A 14,185-nucleotide genomic window follows, 5' to 3' on the forward strand; every position below is an offset into this window, starting at 1 on the left:
CCCAATGCATGGTTTAGATTCTCACTTATAAGATATTCTTGCTACTTCCATATCAGATTTCCTTATATCCTTTGGCTCTCATTCTTTAAGTTTCCGTTTAATTTAAGTTTTCTTCATCTTAGAGCATTACTATATGTGGTCAATATATATGCCAGAAAATTCACTCTGGTAGACATGTTGTTCTGTCCAAAGGGTCACAAACACTTAAAACCATCCCTGAAGGCATGCAGGTGCACTGAATAGTATGTGCAAATGCTCCCAGTGCCCCACATACCCAGCTGCAATTAGATTCAGTTGACTATGATATAGGCCAGTGGTTTCTGGTGTCTGAATGCAGCCGTGGCAATACATTCGGAAGCATTGTGCAATGCAGGTGCACGCTGGAGGATTGCTGCTTCAAAGCTGCCATGGTTTGACTACTTGATAGTATTATAATAACTTCCACTTCAAAATGTGCTTTCCACCTATCAAAAGCAGCTAGAATGGCATTTCACAACTGAAGGAAAACCTGGAAGCCTGATTGGCAGTGGATCAACCTAAAAATATATGCGTTTCTCTCTCAGTGTTTTTATTACGTGAACTGTGTGTCCAAATTCTGCTTCCTGATGGCCAGTTGTTAGGACAAAATGCAAGTTTCTGGACTTGTAACCTGCAGTTTATTCATGGTGTCACTGCCAATGTGTAAACAGACATTCTCACAAAATGAGCATATCAGCGTACGTAACACGATTCATGGTCCTGTTGACATTAGCAAAACAAAAGAAGCTGCCTCTCTCTGTCTCAAAATAATACATAGATGTTAAAAAAATAAAAACAAAACAAAAAAAGAAGCAACAGCACATCCCACAGGTGTATTTGTGTGTTAGTTCCTTGATCAGTAGAACATTAGATCCCCGTACACAAGAAACACAGCAAATACAATGCGGTAGATGAAAGATCACTCAGTGATCTTAGTGGTTGGTTCTCTGATGCCACATTTTCCCTAACTCCTTCCTTGTCTTCCCTGCACAAGGATGTACCAACCTTATTAAAAAATTGTGCTAAAATTAAGCCTGGCAGTCATGTGAACACTGGCAGAAAAAAAAAAGTGTGTGATAAAATTGTAATATATTCTTTTTCTTTCTTACCTGACACAGAAAAAAAAAGTTTTGAGACAAGTTTCCAACACTGTCTCTAGCAATAATATCGAGAGTGAAATTTTACCCCTCTCGTAGTCAGATAGACTGAAATCAGAAGGTTTATTTTTAATTAATCGGCTAGTAAATGGGACATAGAAATCATAAATGGAAATAATTTGAATGAATATAGATAAGGTGCCATCTATACAGAATGATTCACCCCATCATGATAACAAGTGTAAGGGGTTTATAGGATGGTAAAGGAAAGTAAGTGAATAATCATCAACCGCCAAAAAAAGAAAGAATTGTTTATGTTAGCAAAGTGTCAGTTCACAGGATCTTGTGAATTATGTCAACTCACTGAAAGGAAAATTTAATCACAGATTTGTTGGACTGTATTCTGATGAGGTTTCTATTTTAGCATTGATACTTTTTATCTGATACGTTAGAATATATTTGGATTAAATCGGAATTTGTTGCACTCATAAGGAAGTGTGTGTGCATGTGCGAAATTGAGTGTGTGTGCTGAAGAACAGAAAAAGACAGCGAAAACAAGCTGTTCTAATACCAGCAAAACCTTTCAGTAGGAAACTGATACACAGAAACTGCCAAAGGTCTTGGTTTGTCATTGTTTCCTGGTAGATAATCTGTGATGGCTTCCTAGTTTAGATTCCATAGAGTTAATCTCCCAAACACCAGTGCCAGACATAAATAGAGATGGGTCCCTGCTCTCTGCTTTTCCAGACAGCTAATTAGGTGTTATGAAAGCTTACGTTGGTGAAAGAAGGTAAATTAGAAATAAAAAAGAAAAACGAGAACAAATAAAAAATGGACTTCCATTTATAGAGTTGTCTACTTGGAAACAACTCTAATTTTAAGATGCTGCTAGAAACCACCACTCTAAGGGAAGAAAGCTATTCCTATTTAAAGCTGTTTACAAAGCAGAAATAAAGCCATTTTATTGACAGTCAAAAAGCAGAGAAAACTCTCTCTCACATGCCCTTCCCCCATTGCCACAGCATTTTAGAACTTCCTCATTGACTCTCTGACTTGTGGAGTTTGGTTTTCGGATTTCTGTGACACCTTTATTTCTTCATTATAAAAAACTAAATCTAAAAAAAAATTAAATCTGAAGCATATCTGAAATTCTTATGCTAGAAACTATATGCATGTTTTCATACAAGTATCTGGGCTCTGGAGGCAGCAGTCACATGGAAACTGAGGGGAGGAAATCCTTTTATGTTTTCTAATATTTCCGTAAGTAGTTACAAATCAGTTGCCAAGCATCTCTCTTTGGGTAGTGTGCTATAGTGCTTTGAAGACAGGGAAGGTAAGCTTGATTCTGGTTTGTGATAAATTCCGGCCTGAGAGTGAGAGAGACTAGAATAAAGGGGTAGATGTACTCCGGAGTAGGAAATTTTATGGGGGCTGGCTTCTTGACACATTCCCTTAGTAATGAACACCACCGAGTCATGATACGCAAGGATTGTTTCCCCTGACTCTTCCCAAAATAATCATGTTTAGCGAATGCGCCCTTAATCTTTATTAGTTCCTACTGGTTTAAATAGTGCTTTGGCTTCAAATTATAATCTTATACATAGTAATGTTTGGTACCTTTTACCTATCCTTGAGATGGCTCTGCACCCCTATTGATAAAGTGACATCACAATGTTTAAATCACATTGTAAACATGAAGTTATGGAAAGCTTTATGGAAGATGGCTAAAACCCAATAATTTAAGGGCAGGTAGTTTGATGTTTTACCTAAATATTTTTTTTTCCTTGCAGGATGTAACTTCCACAATGACAGCTCCTTTGAAGGTGTATTTTTGCACCAAACGGTTGCTTGCCTACTATCACTAAGATTAAGTTATTAAACTGCTTAGTCTAGGTTAAAAAGAAAGCTTTCAGACATGTCAGCTAATATGAATATGCAGATTTCAGACATCTTTATGTCTAAATCAATTTGAATTATATAAAGTTCTAAAATCAGAGGTAGTCAAGTTGTTGATCCAATCACGGATTTTGCACCAATAGTTGTAGGGCAAATGGAAAGATTAAAATGTTATTGGAGATTGATTTATACCTACCTATGTACATTATACATGTAATGCTTTATATAAAAATGTGTACATATAGATGTGTGTTTTATATGTATGTATGTTATCTCCTAAATTATGAATATAGAACATTCCTGTGCATTTCATTTTTTCATCTGTATTTCTCTTATGGCAATAACTGCTAGTAAATTTTCAGGAATGCATTGGCTATACATTTCAGTTTTAAAATTTTGTTTGGACTATATACTGGAGAAAGGTCAAATTTAACACACACACACACACAGATAAAGATCTCTACGTGTGTGTGTGTGTGTGTGTGTGTGTGGCTTGTTGTGCAGCTGCATTGCAAGTACTATAATCATTTGTGTGACTTTATATCTTTTGCAAAAATATATAAATTAAGATGGAAAATTAAAATAATTAAGATGACTATGTTTAGATTCCTCTTTTTGAGAGCTTGTGTAATACTCAGATGTGTCTATAAGAGCATAGAAAATAATTCTTAATACTAAACAAGTACTTAAATTTATCAGGTTGTCACATGATCCTTCAAGGAATCATACATTTTAAAAATGTGACACTGTAACCCTTCCCTGCAGGCAGAATTGCCCAGAGTTCCAGCTGTTGGACTTCAGAATAGTTTTCTCTTTGTAATATAAGCATGCTTATCTGTCAGTTTCTCATCTGCACACCATTTGGATTATGATATCTTTCTTGGCCAAGGGTGCATTTGTGAAAGGGTAATCATGTTATATTGAGGAAATCATTAAATGAGGGTAAATAATTTCTTTGTAATCTCATATTAGTCCAAAAGAAAAAAAGTGAATCTTGGACTAGGATCAATTACTTTTACTTCTACCCAGTGTCTCTGAGTTTGGTTTCTGATACAGATATCTAATCTATGCAAATAGTGGCTGTCTATATAATTTGCTTCTTTTTCAGTTCTGTTGTATATAATTTGACATATCTATTCTGGGTTCCATTTTCCCTACGGTACAGGCAGAAGTTTCATTATTTACCTTGGTAGCTCTAGATCTTGAGAAAATGCCCCACGCTATTATTTTATAATAAGAATACTTAGTGTACTGAGGGGATCTTAAAAATACATAGGAGAAGGTATACATGACAGGAATCCTCCCGTACAGCTCCTCTTCCCTCCCATCTCTCTCCCTTCACTTAGCTTTCTTTCCTTCTTCTCTCCTTTTTTCTTCTTTGTTTTTCATTTTGTCTACTTTCTATGTCTATGTGGTCATTCGTTATATACTACCTATGTCTCTTTTTTTATACCTACCTATTCATCTATTTATTTATGTTCCTTCAGAAATAATTTCACTTTCTCATAAATTCTTTCTTATTTGACCCTTGGCAATTATAGTTCACTTTTTGCTCATGGTTTCTGCTGCTTGTACAAAAGTATCCATTAGATTTTCTTCACTGTCTGGGAACCGCTGTGATCAAAATTACAGTCTAATCAGAAGGTGAACAGCTTATAATGTATCATGATCAATACTTAGAATTTGCTCCTTAGGTTGGGACATGAAGGAGTGAAGTAAAAAGCTGCAGATTTTTCAGCTGTGAAGTGCAAACAATCATTTCATGTTGATGGTTTCAAATTCAAGGTCGATTTATACTTTCATACATCTGCATTATTCTCTTTTACTCCCTTTTAAAATTCATATTGAATTTATTCAGTGCTAGGCCATCCAAATTGCTGATATTGAAGGCCAGTCAATATTGGAATATAAAACTATGTTAGCATATTTCGAAGAGAGTGCATTGGTTGTAAATGAATTTTTTAGAAGTCATGGCTCTAAAAGCTACAAAAATATTATCTAATGAAATAGACAGTATTCTACTATATTTGTGGAGGACAAAATTGGTTGAATGAAATCATACGTATTTTCTTTCTAACACAAACAGACACAAATGTAAAGGTGATTTTTATGATTCCCATGCAGAATAGGTAGAGAAAACAGATACCTGATATGAAAATTTTCTAATATCCATTTGTTTTCAAATTTCTGTTTGACTTTAAATCCATACAGGAAGGCTTCCTAGAAAATGTATAATGCTAGATTTTTCTGCTGCTGTTTGTCCGTCTAACAATCTTCCAAGAAACAGATAGTATTTGAGTCTATAGGTATGAGTACTTGAGTTCACTATTCTTGCCTGCATTACATAATAAAATTAATATATTTCATTCATTCATATGGAAATATATTTTTGAAAACACGACAAAATTAAAATATAGGCAAGCTACCTGAATACATTTTTAACATTTCACCAATATGAATGACACGTGTTATGAAAAACCACAATATTTTTATTCTGTCAAGACACTATTCTAACTTCTTTCGAGAAAAAAATTAATCTCATAAGAAATTCTTTTATCCTAAAACCTTTTGAGATAAATCAAGTTGTAGTTTATGTTTTCTTTTTTGGATAAGGAATTATTTATATGTTTTAAATCTGAACTCAGATTTTACATATGACTTTGAATAGTAACTGTATAAATGTATCAGGGCTATTAAATATGGTACTTTCTATTTTAAGTATCTTCCATGTGGCCTTTTTTTCCTTGCACAGGACACTATGAATTTGTAGAGATCCTCTCACATCAATTAAATGGCTGCCCCAAGGGTTGCTAAATGTGTGGGGAATTCTAGTCCCATCACACAGAGGTGAAGTGTAAATATCCTCTCCTGGAAAAAAAAAAAAAAGGTCCTTGATTTAAAAAGAACCATTAAATATAAGGGGAAACAATCATTTGTAGATGAAAGTGACAACTGGGAAGAGGTATTTCAGTTATAGTTCAAAATATTGGGGCAGTGGAATTATGCAGCTATCGTCATTATGAAGGAATTTTCTTTCATATTTTCTGTTCAGCATCTTTGAAAGAGAGATCATTAAAGACTGCTTTATTTAGATTCTCTGTATGCCTATTGGCAAAAGAGAGAAGCAAACATTTTCACAGAAGACATTATCGTGGAAAACAGGAAATCATGAGTTGTCATTCATCTGAACTCTGTTGACTAAACCCATTTTCACCTACTTACACCAAAAAAAAAAAAAAAAAAAAAACTGAAGTGAAGAAAACTGATTGCATGATCCATACCCATATCTAATAAAATAGGAATGTGCACTTTTTGACAAGTTTATTCATAACATATTCTGATAGGAAATTCCATTTGCTCCTCTCAGTAGGAAAGGTAGGCTTTTAAAGGAAACCTTTTATTTCATGACTGTCACCAAAATAACAATTACAAACAAAATAGGGATAAAACATGAAAAAAAAAAGCAGCTTAGGGCTTGTTATGGAAGTATGTGATCTAGTTTTTGCCCCATTATTTGATTTGAAAAATTAATCCTGGTAATCCTTTTTGAAGTTCACTGTTTCCAGGATGGGTTATACAGAACAAAGACTAACTGATATCTCCAGGAGGTTAGTTTACAGTGATGTTCTATTCCACTGAGAATGATTCTCCAATGGCCACTTTTTACTTCTTCCCAGGCTATGGGAATTCATTAATATCTAGAGAATAGACTTAAATAAAACCATTGTCTCAACCAGCAGGTTTATGCAACCATCCTGAAATGTTTTAATTATTGTTTTCTTTTCCTTTTTAATTAAGAGACCAGAGGTCAAACAAGCCCACTGAGAGCTGATCGCAGCCTCAGTAGAAATTTAAAAGCAACCCTAATGATTGGATTTGCTGTTTTCTCTTTTGTTTTGCAGAACCAGAAGAGTGCGTTAATTGCACAGATGAATGCCGAGTGCTTGGTCATTCTGACAGGTGTTGGATGCCACAGTTCCCTGCAGCCAATCAGGCTGAAAATGCAGATTACCGCACAAATCTCTTTGTACCCACAGTTGAAGCTAATGTTGAGACTGAGACTTACGAAACTGTGAATCCCACCGGGAAAAAGACTTTTTGTACATTTGGAAAAGACAAGCGAGAGCACACTATTCTCATTGCCAATGTTAAACCTTATTTAAAAGCCAAACGTGCCCTGAGCCCTCTCCTCCAAGAGGTCCCCTCAGCATCAAGCAGCCCAACGAAGGCATGCATCGAGCCTTGCACCTCAACTAAAGGCTCTCTGGATGGTTGCGAAGCGAAACCAGGAGGCCTGGCCGAAGCAAGCAGCCAGTACTTGCCCACTGACAGTCAGTATCTGTCACCCAGTAAGCAACCGAGAGACCCTCCATTCATGGCTCCCGATCAGATGGCAAGGGTCTTTGCAGATGTGCATTCTAGAGCCAGCCGGGATTCCAGCGAGATGGGTGCTGTTCTTGAACAGCTTGACCACCCCAACAGGGATCTGGGCAGAGAATCGGTGGATGCAGAGGAAGTCGTGAGAGAGATTGATAAGCTTTTGCAGGACTGCCGGGGAAATGACCCTGTGGCTGTGAGAAAGTGAGGGAAAAAAAAAAAAAAGCATTGGCATTTTCTTGTGTCTTCTGTTAATTTAAAAACGATCCCTCCTGGTGACAACCCATTTCACAGGGACGAAGAAAGACCAATGCTGCTTTAAGGCTTTTAGTGAACATCTGAAGTGCCCACAAGTATGTTCTTTTCACTGCTGTTTCTTTTTCAGAGATAACAATGGTTTTGTTTTGACCAAACTTATATTAGGACAGAATTAATGATGCCGAAAGAGAAAAGAAAATGAGAGAAGAAAAAGGAAAGAAGACAAAGGAGGATGAGGAGGCGAGTTACCTTTTGACAATCTGTTAGGAAGGTATGCAGCGTGAGAGTTGAAGTATTTCTGATCACTCTGAGACTGTCCTCCGTGATTTATGCTGACTTAACTGTTTACCTATAAACCCCATACAAAGCAGGGTCATAATTTGTGATCTGTGGTGGATTTCTAGCCGTCATCACAGGCTTCTACTTAAAGTCCCGAAAAGACCTTGCAGTAGTCCAAGCTACCCCAAACATTAACACATATTTGTGGTAAACATTTCTGTACAAAGTTACCTGCCACACATATAAACACAAAGGACATTCCATATCATCAGTCAAAAAAAAATTAAAAAAAAAAAACTTGGTCATTTGTAAGACACTTCATGTCGTATAAAAGTTAAATGTAAAAAGATATAGTCCATTTTGTCCTGCACACACATAGACTAATTCACGTCATTAAAGGAGAAGAAATTTTTTTAAAAGCTTAAAATGCCTCTTCAGCATTTTAGTGTCCAACAAACATATAAATAATGATGGATGTGTTTTAAATTTGACCTGAAGAATAGTTACTATTGAATGATAATATTCGGAGGAAATGAACACGATCAATATATTTCATTCGTTTCTGGACACTAAAATAGCTCAGGAAAGTGAAAATGTCTTAGACATCACAAATCACATGACCATTTAAATGTGCAAATGTAAGAAGATTCAATGTGTTTACATCAAATGACATATTTTTATTGATTTATTGCAGATTCAGTGCATATGAGCCAAATTGTTGAGTGTATAAGAGCTATATTGTGTATTTTATTAAATTAATATATAGTTGTGTTGCAAAAATATTTGGGCTTATATTGTAAATGGCAAGTGTTGCCTCGGTAGCTGTCGAACTCTATGAGTTTTGTTTTTTCCTGCTTCCTTTTCCCCATGGAATGTGGGAAGCAGTGCCTCAGAGCAAAGTCTCTTGTTTAATGTATAGTCTACCAAGTACTACAGTACATAATCTGTTCAAAATGTGTTTGAGTGAGCTGATGGAGCTAACTGAAAGGTCAAAAACTACATCCGTCAGTCATGGTTACGTGCAAGTCCTTGTAGAAGCTTTTATTAAAGTCACGCTAAGTCACAAGAATTACATGTGTACCAATACCTGAAACTTGTTCACGTTTTTCCAATAACATACAGCTTCTGCCTATGTAGATATCATAACGTTGATTGGTTCTCAAAAGTATCTTACGTGGTTCAAGATGTGCGTTCCCATTATATTTCAAAACCATGAAAAATGCTTTAATGCATGTGTGGTACCAGCAAAGGTTACTTGCATTGTGTAGTGTTTTTCAAGAGGTCTGGGTCTTAGCAAAATGTTTTTTTCCTTTTTCTCAGTACTTTTCTGCCTCCTTTTATTGGCGTCCTTCGAGAACAATACACCTTCTATTCCTTCCTTTGGTTACACCTTTTCTTGTGACATTTAGCAGGTTTCAAACTTACTTCCATATGAGGCTAGGAAACCTCAAATTTCAGGAATTGGGAAAAACAAAATTAGCACTTGCAGAAGTAGCAGCAGATGGGAAAATGCCTTGATTGACATTTTCCTTCAGCGTCGAAAATTTTTGGCATTTTACAGCTTCATGACAAACAGTTTCCAGCCCATACCTTACAAAATGTGGTGCTGAGTTAAATAAAGGCTGTTTGTGCACTGGAGCAGAAAAATGCATTATTTGCAAACTGGTGGAGAATTCTGTGCCTTCTTTTCTGGCCACCAAGCCAGTGTAGAAACAGCATAAATGTCATAAAACCATTATATTAAAAACAAAAACAAAAGCAAAAACAAACAATGAACTGAATTAAGTTTTGTAATTTTAAACCTCAAAAAATTCAACTGAAAATATTTCCGTCAAATGCCGTCAAGATTTTAGACTGTACCTCGTTTGCAAAGCCGCTGTGAAAGGGAAGAGCGGACAACTCCCATCAGCCTTATTCTCTCGAGAACTGGATTTGGTTCCTAGTAACAGCCTTTCCAAAGCTCTACTCTTGGTTTTTATTATTCATAAATGTTTAAATTAGCAAAGAAGGGATCTTGTACATGTGAAACCTAATTGACTCTCTATATTTTGGACAATTTATGTATCTGAAATGTGTTGTCTCTGTTATATGATGTTATTTTTTGCCAGGAGACTACAGGTTGATTTAGCTTGATAGCTGAAATTTGATGGAAAACTAATTTCCATTTAGTCTTACCAAGTGTCGCTTCTCTCTTACTAGACAGATAGCCGCGTAGTTCAATCTAAGGCAGTATGTAAATGAGATCAACAAAGAGAGTAGGGTTTATTTTTAAAACATTCTTAACGCTGAGTAACCAGTTGTTCAATTTATTGTATGTCTGAAGACATTAAAACACTATAAGATTTTAAGAATTGGTTGTGCCAATGTGTGAGGGATTTACCTTTAGGCTCTCTGTCACCAGTGATTTACTAGTGTTAGCTGTTTAACACATTATCTGTATTTAGTAGTGATTATTTATTTACAAGTTGGTGGTAATTTCAGCAGTCAGGACTCTAAGCTCTTATAGTTGAGTTGAGGGAATCTCACCTTTATTCATTTGGCTGGCGGCTGCCTTTATCACAGACCTCTGGTGCTCGGCTTCCAAGGAAGTCAATGAGATGCCAAAATCACCCCGCTACAGAGCAACTTGCTTTAAGGGGTGATGCATGATCCAACAGTGATGTTTCAAGGGGTTTCAGCATAATTCAGAATGTGGAAAAATTGTCTTAATTCACATCCTCCAAATACCAACCCCTCAAAAAAATCCCACACATTCAAAAAGAATAATTTGATAATACTTTGTCTTTTAGGTCCTTAAATAACTGAAGTGAAGCACAGACTAAGAATTTATAGAAATTTTTGTAAGAAAGTCAAAAAGTTCTAAAAATTGTTTACCGATGAACTAAAAAAAATCAGTAACAAAACAACCTTTTCATTAAATGTTAACGATAAAAGATCTTTTCATCAAAGTTCAAAGTAGTGAGAATCAGTGTTAGTCATACCTATACCAAAGTAAACATTAAAGAGACATATCATGCAATTTTAAAGAATGCTTTCATATTACTTCTTAACCTTACATACGTATCCTTATTGCAGTCAATATACAAAGATTGGCTCACTACTCCATGAATTAATTGAATTCCTAGTTGGGAAATTGACTCTGTTTCATTTTCCTGAGATTTTGTAAAACATGACTTCCCTTTAAAGGATTTAGGCAGTGCTCAATTTAAAAAATGACACCAGAAAAAAAGTCATGTAGTAATAGGGCAGTATGCTTTATTAGAACTAGGTTAAAAGCTGTTTGTTGCCTAATGGAGTAGAAGTTGCTGAGGTCAACAAGTAGACTGAGGTCTGGCATAATATATGCCCACTCATTATTGTCTAATTATATTCTTTTGACAACAGACAGCATTTATCACAGCATTAATTCAAATGAGAGTTTTGGCTATCAAGATGTGTTGATTTGAAACATAATTGAATGAGACCTGATTAAAGTCTGACTTTCCTGGCCCCAGTGTTTTGCAGGTTGGCTATTCCCATTCATCAGCCCCATCACTCCATAAGGTTCTTAGCTGCACCAAGCGATTGGTGAACAAGGACAACAACAACAAAAGCAGCATACATTGTATGGATTTATCTCAACGCTATTGTTTAATGGCTGTGTTTAATGTGACCTATCTGGAAAATGAGGACTCCGAATAAAAAGCTATTACTAATAGCGGTGTTGCCTTCCCTTGAATTCATTAACACAGAGGTGATGTGTTATACACTGTGTACCACAGGGACACTGATCGTGATTGTTTTGGAAAGCAACTGTGGTATCACAACTGTTTTTGCCAGTTATTTGTTTGCCGGTAAAATAAGATTTTTGAAAAATCTCTTTGACAGTAATCTCACTGGGTTCTCGACAGGAATGGGTTAACCGTCTTTCAGATAACTTTGCTACTTTGGCTAGTCAGATGGTTACCACAGAGTCATAGCCTAGATGCTTGTGGCTTCTAATTTTTACAGTTGGTTTGAAATTAATTTGGGGCAAGAACCGGAAGGATTTCGGAAAAAGTCCCTTTTAAAAACCATCTCATAATCTCACATGATGGGTGAAAACACATATTTATAAATAGCATTTTAAAGCCAACATATACTTACCATGGCATTGTAAAATAAGAACCCTCTCTTTCTACTTGTTCAACAAACATCCACTGAGTTCCTACAGTGTGTCTGCCCTGGGCTACTATGCCCCAGAAGCAGACAGTAAGCCAAGGAGTGGCCCCTGGGTCACAGTCTTGTGAGTTAAAACAGATGGGTAAGTTCTAATGCACCTTGCTCTTTATAACTTGGATGTAGTTGTTTGCATTTCTCCCTAGTTTCTCCACATATCCCTTATTTCTACCGTCTCATTCTCCGTGAATGACATCTCCTAAATTGAAAAGAAAACCACAATAATCTGCCCAATTGGATTTTTCTTTTAATTTTCTTCTGACAGCATAATACATATCAAGAAGGGTCCACAGCTTGTCCACATCTCAGATCTGTATGGTTTTAGGCTTATTGGGATAGACTAAATGGCTTACCTATTCTTTCCTTTGCTCATTTATTTGTTGAATTCTCTGTTTCTTTCATTGAGCACCACTGAAGTGTTATACAAGGACCCTAAGTTACAAAGAACGAAGCCAATTACAATATGTTGCCTTCAGGGTACTTGTACTTTGTGCCTAGGTGGCATAGACTACCATAGGAATTGACCTTATGTTGCCTTGACATTACCTTTTCATAATGACAATCATTTCTCTTTTAACGAATCACAGAATCCCTACGCCTACCATGCCGTTCATTGCTTTCAAGTGTGAGCGGAGAGCAACCTGTCAATTGACTCACCAATCTAACCAGGGTTGAGGGACCAGAGTCATTCAGATGAAGAATCCTGTCTGGCTATATGCCGCAATTAGAAGAGAGTCAGGAATGGGGCATATATTATAGGCTTCTTCCACGCCGCTAAAGTATCAAATCCTCAAACTGTTATGCTTTTTAAAGTAAATGTGCCCACAAAATACAATTATTTGACAATTGTTGAGAACAATGCTTTGTAGGATATAAAGAGAATGAATTCTTAAAGGTCACTATAGCATCAATATAGCACACAGAAATTGATCAGCGAGTTAATGGACCATCCTCAAACTCTTTATTACATGCTTTGGGAGATGCTTGCACATGGTTCACCAATCCTTTTCTGTTAATTTTAGACACGAATAGTACTGAATATCCCATTGGACATTAGGGATTATATTCTCAGTATTCTCAAAAGAGGGTGCAGTTTCTTTTACTGTTTCAGAGAGAATAATCAAGTACTTCAGAGAGTTATCAAAAAGTAACTTTAGGGGGCGCCTGGGTGGCGCAGTCGGTTAAGCGTCCGACTTCAGCCAGGTCACGATCTCGCCGTCCGTGAGTTCGAGCCCCGCGTCGGGCTCTGGGCTGATGGCTCAGAGCCTGGAGCCTGTTTCCGATTCTGTGTCTCCCTCTCTCTCTGCCCCTCCCCCGTTCATGCTCTGTCTCTCTCTGTCCCAAAAATAAATAAACGTTGAAAAAAAAAATTAAAAAAAAAAAAAGTAACTTTAGGGGCGCCTGGGTGGCTCAGACAGTTAAGCATCCTACTCTTGGTTTTGGCTCTGGTCATGATCTCGCAGTTTGTGGGTTCAAGCCCCACATTGGGCTCTGTGCTGAGTGCAGAGGCTGCTTGGGATTCTCTCTCACTCTCTCTTTGCCCCTTCTGCTCCCTCTCTCTCTCTCAAAATAAATAAATAAAATTTGAAATAAAACTTCATTTATTAAAACTACTTTAAGTGGTAATGAGTATCTTACAAGGACTAATTGAAAAAGGGAAGATTTCAGCGACGTTTTACAAATTTTGTATCATAGAAGTTGACTTCTCACTCATTCGGTCAAGATATGTATTCCCCTTTTTGTCTTACAAGTAAAAGATGTCACTTTGAGAGGAATGTTTCCCTCAAACTTTCCTTCCTCAAACATTCGCTCCCTTTTTTTTCTTATACATATTACATTATGTATAAGAAAATAGCATTTTTCTTATAGCATTTTTATCAACTAAATTGTGGTTATGACTTATATTTTAAATTCCACTTCCTGAAGTTATGTTACTCAGTCAAATTATTTCATAATATTTTCAAAGATTGCTAAAAACAAACAAAACCAAGTTTGGAACTCTCATTGTTTACCTTATACAGATTATCATTGTATTTTGTTTAAAATATTGGTATTCAGCACTA

The 14,185-nt window shown here is 36.3% G+C and overlaps 1 protein-coding gene across 2 annotated transcripts in view; it reads left to right on the forward strand.

The window, feature by feature from the left end:
- Positions 1-11,620, forward strand: part of PCDH17 (protocadherin 17) — a 100,679-nt gene extending 89,059 nt beyond the window's left edge. For both annotated transcript variants that reach the window (XM_047872401.1, XM_047872411.1), the window contains exon 4: positions 6,914-11,620. In XM_047872401.1, the coding sequence (XP_047728357.1) occupies positions 6,914-7,596 (683 nt within the window). In that variant the 3' untranslated portion in view covers positions 7,597-11,620. The remainder of the gene's footprint in view (positions 1-6,913) is intronic.
- The last annotated feature ends 2,565 nt before the right edge of the window (positions 11,621-14,185 follow it).

The sequence above is a fragment of the Prionailurus viverrinus genome, chromosome A1 (assembly GCF_022837055.1).
Source record: "Prionailurus viverrinus isolate Anna chromosome A1, UM_Priviv_1.0, whole genome shotgun sequence".
Classification (NCBI taxonomy): Eukaryota; Metazoa; Chordata; class Mammalia; order Carnivora; family Felidae; genus Prionailurus; species Prionailurus viverrinus.